Below are 25,666 nucleotides of genomic sequence, written 5' to 3' on the forward strand. Positions count from 1 at the left end.
TTTAGATAAATTCACAGGGAAAGACCTGACATAGGTTATCCAGGCTAATTTGCCTTGTCTAAGTTCTGTTTCTGAGACTGGTGGCATAGGGGTTAAGAGCTACGCCTGCTAACCAAAACGTTGGCAGTTCAAATCCACCAGGTGCTCCTTGGAAACGCTATGGGGGCAGTTCTACTCTGTCCTATAGGGTCACTGTGAGTCAGAATCGTCTCGAAGGCAATGGATTTGGAAGTTCTGTTTGGAAGCCCTGTGTGGTGCAAACGGTTAACATGCTTGGCTGCTAATGAGACGGTCAGCAGTTCAAACCCACCCAGAGGTACCTTGGAAGAAAAGGCCTGGGGACCTGCTGCCGTAAAGATTACAGCCTAGGAAACTCTATGGGGCAGTTCTACTTTGTCCTACAGGGTTGCTATGAGTCAGAATCGACCTGCTGGCACATATCAACAACAAGTTCTGTTTGAAGTCCCTGGAAGGTGCAAACAGCTAACATGTTCAGCTGCTAACTGAAAGGTTGGTGGTTCGAGTCTACCTCGGAAGAAAGGCCTGGAGATCTACTTCTGAAAAATTAACCATTGAAGTGCCTATGAAGCCCAGTTCTATTCTGACACGCATGGGGTTGCCATGAGTCAAAATGAACTCAAAGGCAACTGGTATGTTCTGTGTATGCTCTGAGACATGAAGGGCCCCCTGCCTGTTGCAGCACGCCCTTGGGACCTAGCCCAGCTGAGGAAGGTCCTGAAGCGGAGGATGGGCACTCTTCCAGGCTAGCGCTGTGCTCCCTTGGGCAACCTTAGGGTCTTCTCTAGGAGCCTTGACTGTACCGCAGGGGCCCCTCTTTGTGGGGGCCCCCAAAAGATACAAACACGAGCAGCTTTCCTATTCATGTAATACTTTCAGAGCAATTCGACTTGCAAAAATCACAATATACGGTGGAAGAACGGCATTTCCCCTTACCCACACAGAGGTCCGTATCGCCTTCTGAGCTCCAGCTGGCTTTCCCAGAAACCCTGCAGAAAGGATAGTGCCATAGTGAGAATCGTGATTAAGTAAAATCTCAGTTATTCGAATTTATTCAGAAGAAAGTCTGGAACAGTGTGAACGCAATTACATAAACAATTTAAAAAGAAAAAGAATTGAAGTTATATTGCTTTCAAGTAGTTTGGAGTATTAGAAGAAACTAATAGCTTTAAAAAAAAGTACTGCCAAGTGAAAGTCTTGGCCCGCTCTGTTTTAATGGACAAAAGATGGTCTGTACTTAAACTATTTGTGTATAATGCCTGTGAAAATATTCGAAAATGGTTTGCTTTCTCAACTACGTTAACGTTCCCTCTGCAGTTTGGTTTATATTGCTTTTTGGGGTGTGGGGGAGGGCAAAGCCTCTTTTTGCAGCCAGTATATGTGTAAACCTCTACTGGGTCTATCCAAATTATTGCAAATTCTCAATTATCATCATCCAAGTTAAATTTGAACTAAAATCAAAATATTCAAAACATGAGAAGCTTAGAGTAGCTTTATCCAGGACAAAGCACGAGACACGTAGTTCGGTGGGGAAGGGCTGTTCCTGGAGGTAGACATGAGGTGGGGTTAAGTCAGAGGGTCAGAAAAGTGTTGTGGGGGTGCAGAACACAGGCAGATATGCGTGGGTGGAGTGGGAGTGGGTGTAGGAAAATGCTGGACCCATTGTGCTGTGGGGGTGCAGAACACAGGCAGATATGCGTGGGTGGAGTGGGAGTGGGCGTAGGAAAATGCTGGACCCATTGTGCTGTGGGGGTACAGAACACAGGCAGATGTGCGTGGGTGGGGTGGGAGTGGGGGGTAGGAAAATGCTGGACCCATTGTGCTGTGGGGGTGCAGTTGTGTTGTGGGGGTAGAGAATTGTATGGATGGAGGGTTGGAAAATGGTAGCCTCATTGTGTTATGGGAGTGAAGTATACTTGCAGAAATGTGTGGCTGCAGCAGGAGGGGAGGGTCAGAAAATGCTGGGCTCATGGTGTTGCAGGATGGGGTTGTGGGGATGGGTGTGTGTGCAGATATACGTGGGGGGTTGTACGGGTGGAAGATTGGAAAAGGCTGGAGCCATTATGCTGTGGGATCCAGAATACAGGCAGATATGTATGAATGGGGTCAGGGTTGGAGGGTTGGAAAATGCTAGACTCATTGTTTATGGAAATGGAATATCTGGGCAGATAAATAAGGGGTGGCTGAGGGTGGAGAGCTGGGGGTGGAAGAGATGGCTATTCTGAACGGAAATACAGCCTGTTCTCAGGAAATCTACTCAATCTCCCAGTGTATGCATGCCATATTAGCAAGGAGAGCTGATAGGAATATAAAAATCGTCATTGAAATGACAGTGTTCTAGAAAGATCTTGGCAGGGTTTGACCTACAAGGATGACCAGCAGGAAAGGAGCACGCATGGAGATGATCCAGCAATGGGAGTACCACGTTCCCCTCAAGTTGAGAGTTACACTGTTTACCTCAAAATGCTAACACCAGATCAATTACTCCACCGGACACACCTGATGGCTTCCCTCCCAGAAAAATGTGATATTTGTTGTCTTTAATTTCCTGTCTGGTGTGTTGCTCTGCTTTGACACTTTTAAATTTCTTCACACTTGCTTAAGGGATCTCACAGGAAGCCTGAGGAGCTGCTGTTTGTGGGCTGAGCCTTGTGAACTGACCACCCCTGAGAGCTACATGAGAGGGGAAGATTCTAAAATGCCGGGGAGAGAATCAACAACAACAATCAAGGGCGGAAGAGGCAGCGGACAGAGAAAGGGACAAAAAGTGACAGGAAAGACGCTGAGAGAGGGGAGGAGAAAGGACAGATATAGCCAACATGGCGGCTATCTGGTGCCAAGACCAGCCTTTCCGGGGCAGGGAGGGGGGAAATCCTGAAGAGATTGTGAAGGGGTATTATCAGGATGGGCCAAGTTTAGTCCTTCCGCCTTCAGGAGTGATCTTCACAGGCAGGGTCGGCTGTCTGCTGATGTTGGGACTGGTGGCGGCGGCCCCATGAGTTGTTAGGCTAAACCACCCGGCTTCTGAGCAAACCCGATGTGAGAAAAATAACCATGGATGGTAGAGCCCTAGGCCTGTGTCCACAAATGCCTACGGGACGTTTCCACTTGCCTGTCACTCTGGCAACATACGTTGAAGTTAAACATGTCTTCTCCTTCAACCAGCTCCCCCTTCCAGCCTTTAGCCTGTCAACTCAAGGCCATTCTCCACATTAGCTCCACAAAACTCAAAGTTCTGTTTGATTTATTATGCCTTGAATTCTCGACACCCAGTTAGACACAGGCTGCCTGGGTGGCACAAACAGTTAAGCCCTCCACTGCTAACTGAAAGGTTGGAGGTTCAAGTCCACCCAGAGAAGCCTTGGAAGAAAGGCCTGGCAATCTACTTCTAAAAAACCAGCCATTGAAAACCCCGTGGAGCACAGTTCTACTCTGACATCCATGGGGTCGCCATGAGTCACAGTCAGCTTGACGGCCCTGGTTGGGTTTGGTAATTAGTCACAAGAGTTGTTATGCCCTACAACATGCTTTTCTCTCCACTTTCGTTGCCACTCTGCGCCAAGCCCTCATCACTTCACGTGGAGAACTCGGGAACTGTGGGATTCTAGACCCTAATCTACGCTCAGGAAACTGCAGATTCGTCTTCCACTTCCACGTGCTTTCCTGTCGTACGTGAGTGACTCTTCCTTTGGTCTTTATGGAGGTCCCTGAGTGGTGCAAACAGTTTGCACTGGACTACTAACCAGAAGGTTGGCCGTTCAAACCCACTTGGCAGTGCTGTGGAAGAAAGGCCTGGCAATCTACTTCCATAGAGATTACAGCCAAGAAAACACCGTGGGGCAGTTCTACTCTGTAACACAAGGGGTCACCATGAGTCAGACTTAACTCCACGAAAATATGGGTTTTTTTCTTTTGTTTAGGTGTGTCTTTCTGAACTGTCAGTAATGTAGCCCCACACTCTCTCTCAAACGAGCTGGTTCCCTACCGTTTCCTAATCTTTGTCTTTTCTGGTAGGTCAGGCTGCTCGTGGGCCTGCGCCCCATCCTCGTGTTGGTGCGCTCATCCCCAGGACAGCTCCTCTCCTGGTGTGTTGGTGCCGGTCTCTGCGTCTACCCACCCTGCAGGTCCCCTTCTCCAGGAATCACTCCTGGGTGTTCCAGCCCTGCACATCTCTCTCTCCTCTGAAGGACAACCACAGCTGCCATCATCATCATCTTACCACCCGGTCTAGCCCAGGGTGTATCCTGTGTGGTAGGGAATGCCATTATTTATGCATGGGCCTTGTTTTCCCAATTAGGTCATAAGCTCCTTGAGAGAACAGTAATTTCTGCTTCTTCAGTGTTCCTTCTGTGGCCTGGCGCAGGACCCAGCACATTTAGACACTTAGTAAATGGGTTGTATGTGGATGGATGCCTGGCTGGTGGATGCCTGGGCAGTGGGTGCCTGGGCGGTGGGTGCCTGGGCGGTGGGTACGTGGACTGGTGGATGCGTGGCTTGTGGGTGCCTGGGGGGTGGGTGAGTGGCTGGTGGGTGCCTGGGCGGTGGGTGCCTGGGCCGGTGGATGCGTGGCTGGTGGGTGCCTGGGTGGTGGGTGAGTGGCTGGTGGGTGCCTGGGCGGTGGGTGCCTGGGCCGGTGGATGCGTGGCTGGTGGGTGCCTGGATGGTGGGTGTCTGGGCTGGTGGGTTCCTGGGCTGGTGGATGCGTGGCTGGTGGGTGCCTGGGCGGTGGGTGCCTGGGCTGGTGGGTGCCTGGGTGGTGGGTGCCTGGGCGGTGGATGCGTGGATGGTGGATGCGTGGATGGATGCATGGATGGAGGATAGGCTGAGAGATAGGAGGTGGATTACTCTCATCACCTAAGAACTCATCCCAGGAGAGGGATTCCTCACAGACCGCCCTCACACATGGCATGTCTCAGTGTGTGTGGTGTGGATGTCCTAGGTGGGGGCAATGGCACTTCACAGGTAAAGCATGCACTGGGTGGAGCATATATTCTGATGGGTCAAATTCTAGACCACCAAGAGCATGGAAGACAATGCTTACCTGGCGGAAAAACGTTAAGTTTCCAATAAAAGGGGAAGGCTTGGGATGTCTGATGCCCAACTTCTCCAGCCGTGAAAATGCTGACGTGGAGTACCTGGGGGGGGGAGGGGGGAAACAAAGTTACACAAACAAGACATTGATGGCTTCATTTATGCTTTTGGCTTTACTAGGAACTTTAACTAGAGAATTATAGAGTTCTCTAAAAGTAGGGTGGAGTCCCTGCTGGTGCAAATGGTTACCACTGCTACCAGAAAGGCTGGCAGTTCAAGTTCACTAGAGGTGCCTCAGAAGAAAGGTCTGGCAATCTACTTCTGAAAAAATCAGCCATTGAAAGCCCTGTGGAGTACAGTTGTACTCTGACACACGTGGGGTTGGCATGAGTTGGAGCTGACTCGATGGCAACCAGTTGTTTGTTTGTTTTTAAGGACCAAAGAGGTAGAGGCCTAGAGGTGAGCAAGTGAATTGGAACTCAGTAAATTCCTTCTCATGGAGAGAGACCAAGAAGCCCTAGAATCTCACAGTTTCCCTCTGTGTCACCAGCACCAAGAGTGGGCCATGTGGGAAGGTACTCTGTAATGAACCCCCTCCACTTGGATGAATTCTTATGTGATGACAATGACCCAACTCTTATCCCTCATCCTATCATCCATCCATACATCTGTCCATCCACCTACCTACCAGTCCATCCACACACTCATCCGTTCATCCACCCACCCACACACTCATCCATCCATCCACCCACCCACACACTCATCCGTCCATCCACCCACCCACACACTCATCCGTCCATCCACCCACCCACACACTCATCCGTCCATCCACCCACCCACACACTCATCCGTCCATCCACCCACCCACCCACCTGTCCATCTGTCTGTCGGTCCACCCACTCACTGATCCATCCATCCACCCACCCACCGACTCACCCACCGATCCACCCACCCATCCGTCCACACACTGACCCATCCGTCCACCCACTGACCCCTCCATCTACCCACTCGTCCATCTATCCATTCATCCACCCATCCATTTATACACAACCCATACCTTAGACATGAATTAATTCCACTCCTGCCCCCTCAATCTAAAATTCCTTCAATCAATTGTTCAATTCCGTTGCCTCTAAATCTATCAGGAACAGTTGTTTCATAGACAAGGCAAACAGGCTACCAATGGCGGAGGACAGCCTCCCTGGGCAAACCTGTGTGTTTTCTTGGTCAGTACTGACCCATGCACCTCATTTGTCTCTCATCACATCCCATGACCCTAGTAGGGAAAAATGAAACCCAGGAATGACGGGACTCACCATGGAAAGTCGGCTCTATCACCAGCCACCTGCAGTCTCTCTAAGTCTTTGATTTCATGGCCTGCAACCATATGGGAAGCATATTTTCTTACCCAAAATCAGGAAACGTGGTCCGACACATCTCTGTGCCACTTTCCAGGAGAAAGCGGCCATCTGAGAAGTGCAGGGTGGCTGTCAAAACATTGGACGCACTAGAATATTTCAACAGCTTATGGGAACAGAGAGGTGACACAGCTGAATCAGAACTGGCTCCGGAAAACCTGGCCATATGGCTGCGATCTTCCGTCACCCAGCCAACTGGGTCAAAAGTTCAGTTCGTTCAGCAAAATTAATGAGTCAAACTGGTTGTTTAGCATCATGCAGAGATCAGCCAAGTCTCAATTTTGGGACAAGAAGAAATATAGATAGTATTACTAGAGTCTGGCTTCACAGGAGTCCTGAACTTAAAAAAAAAAAAAAATCTGCTAGAATATTCTAACATCTCATTAGAAAGATGGAATGTTTGCTATATTCTTTGACAGCTATCTTTCCCACCTGCGGCCCAGTAAAATGCATTTAAAATAAAACATTTCAGCAAATGCTCAAACATTCAGGGAAAGGCCAGCCCAGCGTAAGTGTTGCTTTGAGTTCTTCTGAGCAATGGGTCTATTTGTAAAGTGGCCACAGGGAGAACCAAGCCAGGGAGGAAAGGGAAGCAGGCTCCCCTCCTGATGTCCTGACTGAGGTTTGGCTGTAAGGCGCATAACTGGATTAGAATGAATCCCCAGGGCATCACTGAAGCCCGTGTTCAAATGTAATCACGGCCCCACTTGGGAGCACGTGCGAGTTACATAGATCAGTCATGCCAACATTCCTCTTCATTAGCCGGCGGACCAAAGGTTGACAACGCCGTTTGTGAAGGTTATTCTTTCAAGTAGACTGTGATACTTTAAATAATCCCCCTGACACCTAAGGGGAAAGACCAGAGACTTACCAGCCATTTTTAACACTTCCCTTGCTTCTCATCCTTGAATCTGGTTTCTACGTTCATTTCTGGTTTCTCTGTCATCCGTTTTTGTGAATTAATTTTCTAAATGTAATCTCTAATGGGTAGAAAGAACTACATAGATCTTGGGCCACGTAATTACATCTTAATTTTGTAATTAGATGTCTTGATGGTCTAATTAAAGGACGAGAAGCCTGCCTCATCACACATGCTAATCATTATGCAAGTCCATGGCCTAATTAGGTAACCCCACTTACAACCATACCGCTTGTGTGTCTCTGCACAAAATTCAGACATTTTCAAGCATATGGTCCCCGCGGGGGGTGTTCTCAACACAACCATGGGCTTCACTTCCCAGCTGGACTCAAGTACGGAAGTCAGGCGTCCTCGGCGGTGAATTGGCCAAACGTTGCCAGCAGCAACCAGAGTCGTCACGCCCAAATTGGCAGGGAGAGGTCACCACAACCAGGACTCGGGGGCAGAACTGAAAAGTAGGTTCCGTTTGTCTCATGCCCACTTCCTTCTCCACACCCTGGTCCCAGGGTCCCCGTGCCACCCTCTATCTGTCTCAACGGGTTCTTCACCCAGAATCCCCGGACCACAGAGGTACCCATGAACGAGTGTTGGTTGTTGTTTTCATGGCTTTTGAGTCAATTCCAACTCATAGTGACCCCACAGTGACAGAGTAGAGCTGCCCCACGGGGTTTCCTAGGCTGACATCTTTACGAGAGCAGATCACCACGTCTTTCTCCCATGGACCCACTGGTGGGTTCAAATCATGGACCTTTCAGTGAGCAGCTGAGCACATTAACCATTGCACGACTGGGGCTCCTTGAATGAGTGCGAGAGTCAATGAAAAAAAGATTAAAAAAAAATTTCCCTCTTGTAACTTTAAAAATTGTCATTGTTAAAGAAATTTCCTTTTTATGTCAGCTCCTGTCATTAAGTCTTGTGCTGTTCCAAACCCACACAGGTGGCCGGGGCTGCTCCTGTGCAGAGCAGGTAATATGCAATCATCACGCTATCATCACCATCTTGAGATATTTTGAACAGCTTCCCTTTGACAGGAATTAATGCAAATACACGCCACGATTATGATTCTGGACATCTGTCATTGTTTACATTTAGGATACTTAAGTTGGAAAATGACAATGAAATGAAAGTACAGGAAGCTCGAGGACGCATCCTTTGGTTTTACCTTCGTAACTGAAGGATTCGTTAATTGTGGCAGTTCTGGGGTGCACCTTGTACCTCCTGTCCCCAAAATAAATTGGATGGTATGGGTCACCTCCAAAGTGGTTCCTTCAGCTGTCCTCATGTATGACAGAATGAAATGTTGCCCAGTCCTGCATCATCTCATGTGATAGGTTGCAGATTGGACTGTTGTGATCCATAACGTTTTCGGTGGCTGATTTTTGGAGGTAGATTGCCAGGCCTTTCTTCCTACTCTGTCTTAGCCCGGAAGCTCCACTGAAACATGTTCAGCATCACAGCAACACACAAGCCTCCAGTGACAGACGGGTGGTGGCTACATATGAGGTTCATTGGCCAGGAGTCGAATTCAGGTCTCGCGCGTGGAAGGTGAGAATTCTACCACCAAACCACCACTGCCTTCAATTTCACGGTCCGGCTCCATTTTTAAAACCTGGAGTTTCCCAATTTTGATTTCCCCCAAGGCAAAAGCCCTCTTTTGATGCATTTAACAAGGGTGTTTAATCCATTATTTCACCAAAGAAGGCACTCATGACTGACTGCAGATATTCTGAGGAAACTGTATGAAAGAAATGGTCAAGCCAGTTGAGGTTTGGAGCAAAAGAAGACAGCGAATGGCGGCCTGCTCCCCAGGACTTCTGTCGTCCGTATTCTTGAGCAACCCTCGAGAGGGTAGCAGTCACATGCCCTCCCCTAGGGTGCACCTGGGTACAGCAGCTCCTTTTTTATTCATTAAATCCTTGCTGTTAACCAGTCGACTCCGACTCATGACAACCCCATGTGTGCCAGGGTGGAATTGTGCTCCATAGGCTGGTGTTCTGGAGGTAGATCACCAGGCCTTTCTTCCAAGGCACCTCTGAGCGGACTTGAACCTTCAACCTTTCAGTTAGCTGTTGAGCGCATCAGTTGTTTGCACTGCCCAAGAGACTCCATCTTTGCCATTACTATCAAAGATTTCCCGTTTGATGAGCTGCTTTTGGCAATTTCATAGACTGTTGATGTCTTTGAAATAGTGCAAGATTCCTTTGGCAAATAGCATTTATTCTCCTGGGATAAATATCTTCATGCTCTGGAGACAGGTGAAGCCCAGGCAGCCCACCTATCCTGCTTTTTGAGGACGAGGAGCCCCTTGCCAGTGTCTGCATGCAAGGCCACCAAAGGCTTTGCCAGCAGGTCCATAAAGAGTCTTGTCCACGTTGGAAGCATCATTGGAAATAAGGCCTAAAATCATTACCTTTTTACAGGTTGCTGGCTTTCCAAAATACAAATCTTGAAGCGCTTGACAGAAATTTAAGGGGGGTAAAAAAGGCTAGAAATTTCAGGGCAAAAGCCTACTCTCATTTTCTTGTAATTCTTTCTGTTTTTTTCTCTATATTTTTAAATATTTTGAGGTCATACTCTCTGTGATTTCATTCTCTATTTTTTTTTCATTTAACGTAAGAGAAAATTCTCATGTTATTAAGAACCCTTTGTGAATATTATTTTTTATCGTGGTAAGTATATAGGTAACAGGACATTTGCCACTGCTACCATCTTCACAGGTACAGTTCAGTGACATTAGTTACATTCGTCATGTTTTTCAACCATCACCATTAACCGTTCCCGAATCTTCCCATCACCCTTAGTAGAAGCTCAGTGTCTACTAAGCATCGTGTCTTCCTTTCCCTCTGCGAATATTACTTTTGTGGCCGTATAACATTCCTTTGTGTGCAAATATCGTAATTAACTAAGCTATTCTAAATATTTAGGGTGTTTTCAAACTTTTAGCTAATTTCAGTTATGTTCCTATGGGGGCATCTTTATGCATCAAGCTTTTCTAGATCTGAAATCCATGAGTCAATAGTTGTAAACAGCCATCCACAATGCCAAACTGCTTTCCAGAAAGTCTGCTCCAGGTGAAGTCTGCTTGGCCATCAGAGCATCAGCTATCCATCTCGCCAAACACGCTCATAAAAGTTTTTCTTTATTTGGGAGACATATCAGTGTTTCCCAAGGCCTGCACTGCTTTCATCATTAGTAAGACAAAACATTTTTTTTTTGCCGTTCCTTTCCTCCCAACTTCAAAAATATCTCCCAACATTGAAGCTATTCTTTCTTTCTCCCTCACATTCCCACCCTGGCTTATCTACGTGGCAAGCAGAGTTAGTCTATACAAACTGGTCAAAGAAGTAGTTGGAACATGGCTAATCATTTTTTTTGTTTTTTACTAGACATTGATTTTGAAATCCATGCATGCGTCATATGTTTGTTTAGTTCGTTTTATCTGCTGTATATCATCCCATGCCGTGGTGATAACACAACGGATTCGCCCATTCCTCTGTTACGGAATTTGGGATAGTTCTTGTTTCTCTATTGCAAACATTGCTGCAGTGAACATCCATGTCAATTTCTCTTTGTGCACAATCGCAAGAGTCTCTCCAGGGTAGATAAGAAAACGTGAAGTTGCTGGACCCTATGGTATGTGGGTTTTAAGCTTTCCTAGATATTACCAAATTGCTCTCCAACATGTCTATGCTGGTTTATGCTCCCACCTGAAGTGGAATGGGGCCTCTGTCTCACATTCTCAACAATGCTTAGTGTTTCCAGACTTTTCAACTACATGGTGTTTATCTTTCATCAGAGGGAATTTTTAAATTTTAGTGTTCTTGGATTGATACTCAACTTATCTCTTATGACTTGTCATTTTTATGTCTTGTCTAAGAAATCCTTTCCCACCACAAACTCATTTCAAAATTAATAAGAAATTATGGAGTCCTGAGTTTTGGTTTACAGTCATGGGAAAATTGCATTAAGGGTGGGGTCGCACAGCCAATTATTGCACGTGCTGTCAGTAAGTTGTATTCCTGTAAAAAGTTGAATTGGCAAAAGTTGTGTGATAGATATACTTAAAACTACAAGAAAAAAAAGTAGCTGCTGAGGTAGCTTGTGTACAATCAAACACCTCATGGGATCTGGTTCCTTGGTTTGAAGGTTTAGGGTCGTGGTTTCATGGAACATCCCAGTTAATTGGCCTAAAAATGTATTTAGTGCTTCTATTCTACCTCCTAGATCGTCGCACAGTGCCTAGGGTCTTAAAAGCTTGCAAGCGGCCATCCAAGGCACAACAATTGGTCTCTATTTGCCTGGAGCTACAGAGGAAGGAGGAGAGTCAGGAAGAGGAGGAGGAAATGGAATGTGTGGCTAACTGCCTCCATGAACATCTGCCTCCTTTGCCAGGAGACCAGAACTGGATGGTACCCGGCTACCATTACTGACCATTTTGAGCAAAGATTCTATAGAAGAATCCTGACCAAAAGCATGAAAACACAGAACAGAATTTCAAATTCTTATGAACTCCAGACTTCCTAGAACCATGGAGGCTGGATGAACCCCCTGAAACTATTGCCCTAAGGTGATCTTTACGCCTTAAACCAAAAATATCCCCTGAAGTCTTCTTAAAACCAAACAATAATCTAGCTTAACAAGTAAAGAATGTCTGCCTTGAGCATTGTGCTCTATATGGGGTCAAACTGACGATAGCAACTAGAAATGTTAGTTAGGAACCTTGGTGGGCAGTGAGTTTATGTTAATGGAAGAAGAAAAACTCAGAGAAGGAGGCTGAGAATGGTTGGACAACTCAAAAATGTAATCAGTTCACTGAGTTGTACATGTAGAAATTGTTGAATTGGTGTTATGTTCTGCTATGTATATCCTCAGCAACAACAAAAAAATAAATTATCCCCCCCCCCGCCACCAGCCGCACATTGCTGTCGAGTCGATTCCGACTTATAGCTACCCTATAGGACACAGTAGAACTGCCCCATAGTTTCCAGGGAGCACCTGGTGGATTCAAACTGCCGACCTTTTGGTTAGCAGCCATAGCACTTAACCACTATGCCACCAGGGTTTCCAAAATAAATTATAGAACAAAAAAATTAATAAGAAAAAGAACAACCACCCTAAGGAAAAATGGGCAAGATAGTATGCAGACCATGAAATAGAAATTGTTCTATCAGAAAAGATCTTCAGCCTCACACATAATAAGGGAAATGCACATTAAAACTATTATTCTCCATCTTAGCTGGGCAGAAATCCAAACTTTCATAAAACACTCTGGGGATGACTGCAGGAAAGCAGGTATTCTCACACATGGCTGGGGAATATGCCACTGGTTCAGCCCCACACGGGTGGCTATTTGCTTCTGTCTAGTTTAGATATTTTTTTAAGTAACATAAACTGACCCATCAATTCCATGCCTAGACCTTGTCAGTACATAGCTGCACATAAATGAACAGGGCTATTTATTGTAGTGTTTTTCATCACAGCAAAAAGTTGGAAACAACTAAGTGTCCAATAGTATTCGACTGTTTAAATAGATTATAGGATATCCATTCAATAATATACTATGCAACAATGATGGAAAGGTCAAGATATTTTGCTAAGTGAAAAAGGCAAGATGCAGAAAATTGCATTCCGTATGCTTCCATTTATGTTAAAAAAAAAATAAGAGAGAGAGAGACAAATAACAAATGCTTTTGTAAACGTGTTTTTTTTTTTTTTTTTGTAAACGTGTTGTTGTTGAGTCGGTTCTGACTCATATGGTAGCCCCATGTGTTACGGAGAACTGCTCCATAGGGTTTTCTTGGCTGTAATCTTTACAGAAGCAGATCACCAGGCCATTCTTCCGAGGAGCCCTGGGTGTGTTCAGACTGTCAACCTTTAGGTTAATAGACGGACACAAACCACTTGCACCGCCAGGGACTTAATGTATTTGTACTGGTTTGTGTATCTATAGAGAACATTCCTGTAAGGCTAAATAAGAAGTTAATTACTGAGGTTACCAACTAGGGGTAGAACTGAGCCAGTGAGGATGGAGCAGAAGGGAGACATTGCCTTGACTTTTTAGAACAGAAAATGAAGCAGTAAACACAACAGGAAAATGAGCCCCACGTACCCACCACCCGACTTAAACAATGACCAACTCATGACCAATCCTGTTCCCTTTGTACACCCCCACTCACCCACCCCTAGACCATTTTGTAGCAAATCCAAGACATCATACCATTTCCACTGCAAATATTTCACTATCCTTCTCTAAAACATAAGGACTCTTTAAACAAAATAACAACAGTACATTCATCACACTTAAAAATAACCACAATTCCTTATCATCCTCAAGTATCTAGACAGTGTTTAAGCTTCACTGTCTCGTAATTTTTTTTTTTTTACAATATGCATGTTAGAATCAGGATCAAAAGAAGGTCTATACATTGTAATTGGGTATCTTGTTGGGTGCCGTCAAGTCGATTCCAACTCGTAGTGACCCCGTGTGACAGTAGAATTGCCCCCATGGGGTTTCCCTAGGCTGAAATCTTTATAGGAGCAGATTGCCAGGTCTCCAGTGAAGCTGCTGGATGGGTTTCAACTACCAAGCTTTCAGTTAGCAGCTGAGAGCTTAACCACGGTGCCACCAGGACTTCTTATATATATTTTACACAATAAAATTAAAAGAAAAAAAAAGAGAGAAGAGGCTGGGAGAAAGTGAGGCCCAGTGCCTGGCCAGCCCTAGCCTCTCCCTAGATTCTCTGCCCCTCCCACAGCTGGCCATGGAGGATTCTGGAAGGGTGTCTTGCCCTTTGGCCCAGTGAGAACTAAAGGAGGGAGGATGAAGGCCATCATGGCAGTTTCACAAAACGAAGGTACTTGGGCCCTGTTTTCCCATTTTAAATATGGAATGAAGCAATTAAATTATGTCATAAAGCCAGTTATCCAGCAGCCAGTATTTATGAAGACTTCTGTTTGGGTTTAGGAGAGTTGGTTATTTGACTGAATTCACTAGACGACTGAGCTCCCCATCCCTACCCAAAAAACTGATGACATGTAAGATGCAGCTGAAAACCTTCCTCTAGAAACTCTCTTCCAGGATAGAGAGAAAAATAGAAAAAAGGAAGGAGACTTAATGGATTAGTACATTTATGGTTTTGTCTTTTTTTTTTTGCTTTAAAAAATAAAACAGCCGCCCCTTATCTCTGGGTCTGGATTCCTGTGCATCAGGAAGCCCCACCATGGCAGCCCAGCCTCTGGCTCCTGCAGGAGCCCAGGAACAGCCCCAGCCCCACGCTCTTGTACCAGAAGTGGAAATTCAGCTCTTGAGAAGCAGCACTAGGACTAAATTCCTGCAGCCCAAGCAGCACATATCCCAACCTTGTGGTCCACTAGCGCCCCTAGATCCTTTTCCTACGAACTTCAGGGAAGCTAAACCTCACTACACGCCCCTCCCTGCCCCATGCCCCCGACACTTGAGATTTTGGGGAAATATCTGCTCTGCCTCATTTGGGAGGCAAGCCAAAAGATTCTTACAAATTCCCTTCACGTCTGACATTTGCTTCTGAGCCCTTATCTTTCCTGCATCCCCCAATGCTGAGTTCTGCAGCCCTACCCCCTCCAAGAATTTTTATTTAAGAGAGGGGGAGGTAGGCTTGGGGGTTGGCAACCAAGTTACCAAGTTGCAGCTTACAGAGATGCAGAAACAACCAGGTCATCCAAGATCGCAGGAGCACTGCCAGGAAACACTTTAAAGGCCTCTAGTTCCTCCCACTATGGGGCAGTTCTACTCTGTCCTACAGGGTCACTATGAGTCGGAATCGACTCGACGGCACTGGGTTTTGGTACTGGGTTTAGTTCCTCCCAGGACAGGTGAGGGGCTGGGCCAGGGCTTCAAACCAGTCCTGTTGGAAACCCTGCTGAGAATTTGCATTTCTAACAACTTCCCAGGGGATGCTAATGATGCTGGGGATGCTAGTGATGCTAACACTGCTGGTTAGGACCAATTCTGAGAACCTGTAGTAGAGGAGAGGTTCTCAAAATTTATTATACATAAGAATCACCAGGGGATCTTGTTAAACTGTAAATTCTGATTCAGTATATCTGTGGTAGAAATGCAGATTCTCAGCAGAGGTTTGAACAAGAACAAGCAGGAATGAAGTCTTAGTCTGGGCCCAAGCCCAGAGCTCCTCTCTGTCCCCTCTGTCATCAGTAGCTGGGACCTCACTGGTGCCCATGCTCTAGAAGCATGCTTGCTGAAGTCATTGATGCTGTTTGCCCTCATTGGGAATCTCAGCACATCAAAGTATGTTGAGAAAGCCACAACTCGCCTAGAGTGTGAGTTAATCACTTTGTTAACACAACAAAGGCTCTGTCACTTTGCTAATTATCCCAAATGAGGCAGCAGCCCTCAGTTAAATAAGGAAACCTGGTGTCTTTAATTAATGTTTTGAAGAGCCCAGACTCACTCCGAATTTGCTTTATTTTGGTGAAAATGTGGGGAAATGCATGCAGAGCAGCTATTTTCCAAATCTCTCATGTGTGAAGGGTGAGTCCTGGCTTTCCTGAAGTTCATAGGAAAAGGATCTGGGGGCTCTACTGGCCCACAAGTTTGGTGTGTGTGCTGGCTGGGCTGCAGGATGTTAGTCCCAGTGTCTGCCTTCAAACGCTACCCTGTGGCCTAGCACTCTCCCCCCACCCTACTGCCCTGTCCCACATGGCTTCTGGGGCACTGATGATGCCCCCTCCCCCAGCACAGCTGCCTCAGCCTCTCTCCAGCCTGCCCTTCGCTGACTTCCTGGTCCTGGTTACCTCTCACAGGGCTCTCTGCCTGGGTGGTTGAGCTTGCAGCTTCCTGACAGCCCTCAGGCCTTGTCCCTCCCCACTTCCCAGAGCCTCATGCCTGCCCTGCCCCATGGCCACTGTCCACTCACTCTGCAGGCCCCAATTCAAGGCTATCGGGTCCTGTGTGTGCAGGGAAGGAGATGGGATGTGACGCTGTGTTGGCCCAATCCCAGTGCACAGCCAGCTGAAAGGACCTGCACGCCCCTCAGTGCACTTGGAAGTGAGAGACAGGATCAGTGGTGTCACTAGGGTTGGTGTCACTCGGTGCAGTAACTCATGGTATCACTCCCCCATGCTAATTACCACAATATTGCAGCTAAAACACCAGAAAATCTGACATAATCCGTGACTATAAAAACACTGGCAGCAACAAAAACAACAGCTTGTGCTTCTAGCGTGTGCAGACGAAACTATGTGATACGAAGCTTCACTGTGATTGGGCAACACTGACCGTAAATTAACATAGAGTTTTAGCCTTGTAGGTATATCGATACATGGAAGCTGGGCTTATGAAAAATGTTACAACTAACTAGAGGGATATTTTTATAAAAAATAATAAATTTCTACTGAAACACTGCACATTTTATAGACAGTCATTTTGGTGTCTCTCCCTCTGACAGTGTCACCTGGCATGATCCGTACCTCACCCCCACCCCCCCACTGCATCCCTCTAGCAACACTGCTGGACAGGATGGAGGGGTCTGGAAGCCACTCAGTTCAGTTCAGTGATACTTGGAGCAACGCTTGTGTTCCATAAAGGGATGAGTGAGACACTCAGCCCAAGAATGCCCATCCTATGAAAAGCAAACAGAGAACTGGGGATTTTGTTTGTGCTCAGGAAGCTACCAGGATTTCCGAATGGCTGCCAGTGAGAAACCTCCAATCCATCTTCAACTCTTTCCTTCCAATCTGGTCTGCAGCGAGTCACCAAGTATGTCCAGTCTGCCTTTGAAATGTCTCTAGAGTTAGTTTTTCGCTCTTACTCCCAACTGACCCAGCTCTATTCCAGGTGTCCTCGGCAGTACCTGGGCGTCTTGAGCCAGAGTCCTGTACTGGTCTCCAGCTTCCAGTTTCTCGCCTCACCCACTGACCCACCTTCTGCCCCAATGCCAGAGAGATCTTGCTAACTCAAAACTCTGACCAGGCTGCTGCCCGGCTCCAGATTCCTCACCCAAGACCAAACACTAACCTCCTTTCCTTGGTGTATTTGGCCTTTGGTGACCTGGCCCCGCCTGAGTCCTCAGCCTCACTCCCAGTCGGTCCTGTCCCCCATCCCCTTCAGACTCCAGCAGTCTTGCGTTACATACAGCTTTCTTGTTAGGCCAAGCTGTTTCATACTTTTGGGTCTGCCCGGGTTCTTCTCCAGCCTGGGATTAAGCGGAGGAGGCTGGGGTGCAAAACGTTAGGTGAAGTCACCCTTGGGGTTGTACAAGGGACGACCCTGCTCTTGCACAACCCTTAAGCCCTGTGCCTTTGGTGCCTCCCTCACCTGCCCCATGTCCCAGCCCCGCCCTTCCCTCACCTGGTGGCCCCAGTCCTGAACAGGTGTTAGGTTTCTGCCACGATCCTGGAGCCCACCCAGACTTTCCTGGGCTCCCAGAGAGTTTCCCCAGCTCTCTGGCGGGGGTGGGCTGCGAACAAACACCAGGGCACAGGGGCCTTGTTTGCAGCAGACTAATCCTGCGAGGCTCACTGTTTACCTGCTCTGTCTCCCTCATGTGGGCTTAGCCAGCTGCAGTTAATCCCTCTGTTTTTATGAAGTCCTGGGTTACAGAACCCATTCTTTAGACATTGTTGAGAAAGACATCTCACTTGAGTGAACCCCAAATGTCAATTAAACACAAGATCCCAGAGCGCCAAGAAGGCGGCTCGGGTTGCATCTGCCTGGCGCCCTGAATAGTAATAACAAGGATTTCCAGATGCTTCCCAGATGCCGGGAGCTGGGCTAAGTGGTTCCCATGTACTACCCGTTTGTTCCTCTCCACACCCTGTGTGGAACGTGCTATGGTGATCATCTCCGTTTTACAGAGGGGAAAACCGAGGCTCAGAGAAGTCGAGTAAGTTGCCCATGGTTGCACAGCATGGAAGTCACCAAGCTGAGATCAGACTCAGCCATCTGGCCCCAAAGTCCATGCTCTTCCCAGCAGCCTCCACTGCTTCTCATTTGATATGTGCAGAGCAGCAAGGGGGCTAGAACACAACCCGTGCACAGACAGGAGTAGGGGGAGCCCCCCTCTGTTCACTTCCCTGGGTTAGGACTCTGAGGTCCCTGTGAACAGGCAGGTGCCATTTCCTGGACTTGACTGCTAGCCCCTGGGTTCCAATCGACTGATACGATTAGCTACTGAGTCAGCAGGGTTCCAAGACCTGAAACAAGGATGAGTGACTTTACATTAAGGACCTGGGCTGTAAAAAGGAACCTGGGTGGTTCCTTCAGCCAGTTGAGTTTGGGTGTCTCTGGGTAGATAACCAAGGTTGGTACATGGTGGCATTGGCTACTTGTAGGGAGTGCAAGGAACAAGTCCAAGTTCTTTTGCCTCCAGCCCAGTGGAGCCCTGGTGACACAGTGGTTAAGAGCTAGGTTGCTAACCAAAAGGTTGGCAGTTCCAGTCCACCAGGAGAACTTCCTATGGGGCAGTCCTACTCTGTCCTGTAGGTTCACTGTGAGTAGACACTCCCAAAGATTTGTCCACTGGATGTGAGGTCTTGTCTTTATAAGCCCAGCCAAGGCTTCCATCTTTCCATTGCATTGTGATCTGCCCCATAACCTGGAAAAGGCCTGGGTAACCCAATTCTGACCCCTGGCTTGGAAGGCAGCCTAAAGAGCTTAGGCAACTCAAAATAACATGAGAACATTGCGAGCATTTCAAAAATATTTATAATCCCCATTGCATCTTGCTTGTGACTGGGATTCCCAATCTTTGTCTTGACCTCTTAGTTAACTAGTCTGCTATAACAGAAATACCGCAACTAGGTGGTTTTAACAAACAGAAGTTTATATCCTTACAGTTTAGGAGGCTAGAAGTCCGAATTCAGGACACCAGCTCTAGGGGAAGGCTTTCTTTCTCTGTCGACTCGGGAGGAAGGTCCTTGTCTCTTTGAGCTTCTGCTCTTGGGTAGTCTTCATGTGGCTTGGCATCTCTCTTCCCCCGTCTCTGCTTGCTAGCTTGAATTTAATCTCTTTTATATCTCAAAAGAGATTGACTCAAAATATACCCTACACTAATCCTGCCTCATTAACATAACAAGGACAACCCATTCCCAAATGGGATTATAACCATAGGCAGAGAGGTTAGGATTTACAACACGTATTTGTGAGTGACACAATTCAATCCATAACAACCTCCATCTTGACAAGATCACCCATTGGTCTTTGATGGCCTCTTATCTACGATTTTCAACTGTGGATCCAACCAGAAATTGTATAAAACAATGTCAAAAGGTGATAGCTCAGTCTAGGATCACCAGTGGTCTCAGTGCCTGCTCTCTTCAGTGGTCAGCTCTTCAGTGGTCAGCTCTGCCCCTCCCCTGCTGTGGGCTCCTGCTCTGGACCACAGAACCTGCTGGAACCTTCTCCGTGGCCACCTATCTGCCTCTTGCCTGCCTCCTGCACCTTTAATCACTTCACCTACAGCTCTTGTTCCCTCCTGGTTCATCCTGGTCAGTCCTCTCTCATCACCTGTGTTGTTGCTAGTTGCCATCAAGTCAGCTCCAACTCATTGTGACCTTAGTGTAACGGAACAAGACTTTGCCTGGTCCTGCACCATTTTCAGGGTTGATGGTACGTTTCAGTCCATTGTTGTAGATATTGTGTCAATCCATCTCATTGAGGATTTCCCTCTTTTTCGCTGACCCTCTACTTTACCAAGCGTGATGTTCTTTACTAGCGTGGTTGGTCTTTCCTGATGTTGTGTCCAAAGTGACCAAACCCAAGTCTGGCCACCCCAACACTTACTGGCTTAAAACAACAAACACTTATTGTCTCACCCAGTTTCTGAGGGTTGGATTAGCTGGGAGGTTCTTGTTCAGGGTCTCTCGTGAGGTTAGAGTCCAGCTGCAGTTATCTAAGACTTGACAGGGACTGGAGAGTTCACTTCCATGCTCACTAGTGTGGCTGTTGGCAGGTTGTTGGCCTCTCCATGGCGCTGCTGACATGGCAGCTGGCTTCCCAAAAGCAAGTGATCCAAGAGCAAAAGCCCTCAGTCTACAAGCTAATCTTGGACGTGGGAAACCTTCACTCCTGCTGCATTCTATTGGTCACATGTGCTGGCCCGGTACAACATGGGAAGGGACTGTACAAAGGTGTGAATACCAGAGGTAGGGACCAGTAGACACCATCTTGGAGTCCCGATGCCACATCACTTGTGCCCACCTGTGAATAAATATAAATCACATCTTTCTTCCATAGTTTCGCCTTGGGTTTTCAGGCTGGTTACTAAGCCTCATAAAGCCCGTAAGCTGTTTCCTCCTATGAATAGGTATTGAAACAAAGGTGTAGTTGCTCCATCCTTCATATAATAAAGGTGTGCTAGTGCCTGCTCTATGCCAGGCACTGGACTGTTGTGTATCACTTAGGGAATAGATAGGGTCCGCTTTGCTTCTACGAGCCCTGGTAGCTCAGTGGTTAAGAGCTGGGCTGCTAAACAAAAGGTCAATGGTTCGAACCCACCAGCCACTCTGCAGGAGAAAGATGTGACACTCTGCTTCCGTAAAGATTACATCCTAAGAAACCCTATAGGGCAGTTCTACTCTGTCTTATGCTTATAGGGTTTCTGTGAGTCAGAACTGACTCAACGGCAATGGGTAGCAGGTACTTTGCTTCCACTGGAAAAGTAAAATAGGGAAACTTCAAATTGGGGTGGATAAAGTGGATTTAAGGCCTTCAGAAAACTGTATAAAAAGACCCAGTGCCGTTGAGTCAATACCGACTCATAGAGACCCTATAGGACAAGAGTAGAACTGCCCCATAGAAGTTTCCAAGGAGCACCTGGCATATTTGAACTGCCAACCCTTTGGTTAGCAGCCCTAGCACTTAACCACTACGCCACCGGGGTTTCCAGAAAACTGTATGGCTAACAAAAATAAAAATAAAAGTTGCTATCAAGTTGATTCTGACTCATGGCTACCCTATGTGTGTCAGAGTAGAACTGTGCTCTACAGAGTTTCAATGACTGATTCCTCAGAAGTAAATTGCCAGGCCTTTCCTCCAAGGTGCCTCTGGATGGATTCGAACCACCAACCTTTCAGTTAACAGAGAAGCATGTTAACCGTTCATAAAATCATCCTCACTATCCCCATTATACAGATGGGGAAATTGAGACTTAGAATTAGCAACTGGCCCACTGGTCAGGGGCCAGGCTGCAGCCAAGGCCAGTTCTGCCTGAATGAAGGGTCTGGGTGCCTAGCCAGGCCTCTGACCAGTCTGTGCTGGCTCAGAAAAGCTAGAGGGGAAAAGGCCATCAGATGGCAGCCGCTCCGGAAAAGGCCTCAAGAAAATAACCCACCTGTGTGCAGGAGCAGGGAGGGTGAGGGGTCTCCCAGACCACCCTGGGGACACAGAGGGTTGAGATGAAAGAAATTGACCCTAATGACAGAAGACACTAATTCAAGAACATTTTTTCCTGGCTTACTGTTAGGCATTGAATTGTGTCCCCCAGAAAGATATGCTAAAGTCCTAACCCCTGTACCTGTGAATGAGACCTTGTATGGAAATGGGGTCTTTGCAGATATTATTGGTTAGGTTAGCATGAGGTCACACTGGGGTTGGGAGGGTCTCAATCCAGCCTGAGCAGTGATGCCCCTATAAAAGACGAGAAACAGAGACAGGAAGGATGGACCGTGAAGATATACCTATAAGCCAGGAATTCCAGAGGTTTTTCTGAAGCTAGGAGATAAGAGAGGGTCCTTCCCTAGAGCCTTCGGGGAGAGTGTGGCCCTGCCAACACCCTGATCTCAGACCCCCAGGCTCCAGACTGTGAGAGAACAAATTTCTATTCTTACAGAGCCACTGAGCTTACAACTATGAGTGAGACTCAACTCCACTGCAGTGGGTTTGGTTTGGTTTCTAAAAGTTGTGCTTTGTGGGGTTTTTTTAATTTTATTTTTTACTATTTATTATTATTGTACTAACTAATCTATAGTTTTGTCGCTTTCATCAGCACACCCTTTTATAGGAAAAAAGGAAATTGAATTTTGTGCCTGATCTCCGGTTGGGAGAGAACCCCATCCAGCTTCATTGCAGCTCCCGAGAGGCGAGCGTGCCAAAGTGTACAGCGCAGAGGAGCACGGGTGTGAGATCACTGTTGCTGTGAGTGGTTGCCGAGTGGATTCCGACTCACAGTGCCCCACATGTGCAGCGTAGAACTGCCCTACAGGGTTTTCATGGCTGTGCTCTTTCAGAAGCAGATCACTAGGCTTGTCTTCCGAGATGCCTCTGGGTGGGTTCACACTGCCAACATTTCAGCTAGTAGTCAAGCGTTCAACCTTTTGCACTGCCCAGGGACTATCTTTGATGACCCAAGGTGAATTCAGCCTGTGCCACAAGCGTTGTAATACTGGGACACACCGTTTCTTCCTACGGCCACAGGCCAGTACCAGGGGTGGCTTCTGGGTAGGCACGGCTGGACAACTCTAAGGTTAAGATAACCCTAAAACACATTCTTTCTAATGACCTGGAGGCTCCAGCACCCCTGAGAATACTTAACACCATTCTGGAGCTGTTTATGTCTCCGGCCACAGCCACTCCTTGGTGTAACAACACTGGTAAATTTACCTCCTGGTGTAGAACAATGAATTTGTCCTAAGCAATGCGGCTGCAGTCCACAAGGCTGTCCCCTGGTTGTCGTATTTCAGGATCTGCAAACATGCTGTGCTTGCTGAGTTCTGCTTCCCCTGGTCTTCCGGACTTTCCACATGCCTCCCCGCGCTCCTGCTTCTCCAGGCTGACTCTGAAATCTTAGGGTCCTTAGTGTATGGCTGCTCCCCTCCCCCAGCCCGTCCTCCCAGTTACTCACTGGGTCTTCTCAGGGTATGCCCAGTCAGCCCCTGACCTCCATCTCTGACTGGGCTACAAGTTCCTGGGTACAGCCCAGGCCAGCCCAGTTTCTATCAGAGCCCCTGCACCGAGCTCTCGGCCCTGCTTCAGAGCTCTGGGTGCAGGTCATCACTCCATAGCCAAGACCCACCGTGACCGCCGTGATGGTGTCTCAGCTGACAAGCTGACCATTCACCTCTGTGCTCTTATCAGAGACTTGTTCTCATTTACAACAAAAACCCAATGTCTGTTAGCTTTACGTCTTTTCTTAGCTTTTTTAAACTTTTTGTTTGTGGTTTTGTTTTTCTTGTCACTTGTGGCCTCTTCCTGCCTTGCCAGAGAAGGGAGCCCGGATGTGTGGTTTTGGAGTCATTGCTCCCATTCTGCGTGCCCTCCCCGTTCGGAGTTACGCAGCGATGGCTTTGCAGTGCCTCCCACTACTGAGGTGGGGTATTCTTCCCCATGCCATTAATGCTAGACTTGGCTGTGTGACTTGCTTTTGCCTATGGAAGAGGGGCAGAAGCAACATTGCTTGCTTCCTCTTGCACTCTTGCACTTCTGTGATCTGTCTGGAGTAGAGCTTCCCCCAAGTAGCCTCTTCAAACACCTGGGCTCCACTTCGAACACCTGAGTCCCACCCACAGCCTGGGACAGAACTACCCCAGCCAACTCACAGACCCATGAGTGGGAAAATAAATGTTGCTCTCTGCTGATGGGTTTGGGGGTGGTTTGTTACACTGCATTATTGTAACCAAAGCCAACTTAGTTGTCGTTATTGTTAGTTGCCTTCAAGTTGGCTCTGACTTGCGGAGACCTATGTATAACACAGTGAAACATTGCCCGTCCTGCACCATCTCCATGATTGTTAGTACGTTTTGAGTCCATTGTTGTGGCTAGTGTGTCAATCCATCTCATGAGTACCTCCCTCATTTTCATTGACCCTCTACTTTACCAGCCATGATGTCCTTTTCCAGTGGCTGATCTTTCCTGATGACTTGTCCAAAGCAAGTAAGGTGAAGTCTCACCATCCTTGCTTCTAAGGAATGTTCTGGTTGTATAGCTGACTAATACAGGTCAACTCATTTACTTCTCTGGGCTGTCATCTCCTTATTTGTAAAATGAGACCACTAGATTATAGCCAATGGTGCACAACCTTTTTTCTACCCCTACTCAATTGAAGGTTACGGCATACACCCAACTGTCACAGAGACCAAACATACCAGGGTCAAATTTTGCAAAGCGCTACAGAGAGAGAAAGATTGGAAATGGTCATCATCCCTGTAGGGATTACTGGGGGCCTTGGGGAGCACTGTTGCAGTGGAGACATGAGCAGAAACCCCAGTGCAGGGCTGAAGGGTAAATAGAGGTGAGGAAGTGAGGGGAGAGTCCTCTCTTAGGACACTTGGCTGGGAAGAAAAGGATGAGTGGAGTTGTAACCGAGTGGGACATGCAGTCAAAGAAGAGGTGGTGGTCAGCTGGCTGGCTTACTTGTTTGCTTCAAGATGGGAGAGAATTGAGCCTGCAAAGGAACATTTACAGCGTCATAGTCCAGGGAGGATGAGGGTGAGGACCCAGATGAGTGGGCAGGAACAAGGGGCCTGGTCCCTGAGAGGGAGTAGAGTGAGAATTAACAGGATTTATTTACTGATGGGATATGCATTGTTGACACTTCAAATTCTCAAGCCCAAGGCCAAAGGGAGTGTCAACCAATGAAAGGAGGACCACATGAAAAATAGAATTGCGCTGTTACTGTTCAATCAGAGAATGCATGTAAATTTTGTCATGGGGAAATATGAAAAATTTCTGGAAGGCAAATTGAGTTAGAGAGCTTTTCAAGAAATAGATTTGCTTTAATTTTTAAACCCCGACAACACAAAGGTAAACAGTTGCCACCACTAGACTAACAATTACGGAAGTCCACGCGGGGTTTACCAGTCACAGGGTTTGCATGCTTCCTCTCAAGGAGCAGGGAAAGGCTGGCTGTCTCCACGGTACTCAAGGGAGAGGGAGGCCCGGGAGGTGACTGACGTTTCTGAGCTTCTTCTGGAAAGAAAATCCACACTCTTCATCTCAACTGCCTTCCTCCCCATTCACTTGGAACCCTGCTGCCTTCTGGCTTCTGCCCCGCCACACCACTGGTGACCATTTCCAACGCCACCAAAAATGGCTCGGTTGCAGAATCCAACTGGTATTTTTAGATCTCATCTTATGAGTTTGGCTACCTTGTGGTATGAATCCAGGGTCATTCAAATAAGTCCAGCTCTCCTCACTGCATTTCTGGGTATCATATGGGAAATCATGAAGGTGTTAAAAAAAAAACTAAAACTATGTTAAACTGGAAACCATGAGCTGCCTGTGTAACATCTGCACAATTATTGTTGTATCTAAGTTTATGTTTAGTGAATAATAATAATAATAGCTCAC

At 47.2% G+C, this 25,666-nt stretch overlaps 1 protein-coding gene across 3 annotated transcripts in view; it reads right to left on the reverse strand.

Annotated features, from left to right (window-relative positions):
- The window catches only part of TBXAS1 (thromboxane A synthase 1), a 174,952-nt gene that overhangs the window by 132,215 nt on the left and 17,071 nt on the right, over nucleotides 1–25,666 (reverse strand). For all 3 annotated transcript variants that reach the window (XM_049893416.1, XM_049893418.1, XM_049893417.1), the window contains exons 2-3: nucleotides 5,060–5,153; nucleotides 955–1,007 (exon numbers count right to left, since the gene is read on the reverse strand). In XM_049893416.1, the coding sequence (XP_049749373.1) occupies nucleotides 955–1,007; nucleotides 5,060–5,153 (147 nt within the window). The remainder of the gene's footprint in view (nucleotides 1–954; nucleotides 1,008–5,059; nucleotides 5,154–25,666) is intronic.

The sequence above is a fragment of the Elephas maximus genome, chromosome 8 (assembly GCF_024166365.1).
Source record: "Elephas maximus indicus isolate mEleMax1 chromosome 8, mEleMax1 primary haplotype, whole genome shotgun sequence".
NCBI lineage: Eukaryota > Metazoa > Chordata > Mammalia > Proboscidea > Elephantidae > Elephas > Elephas maximus.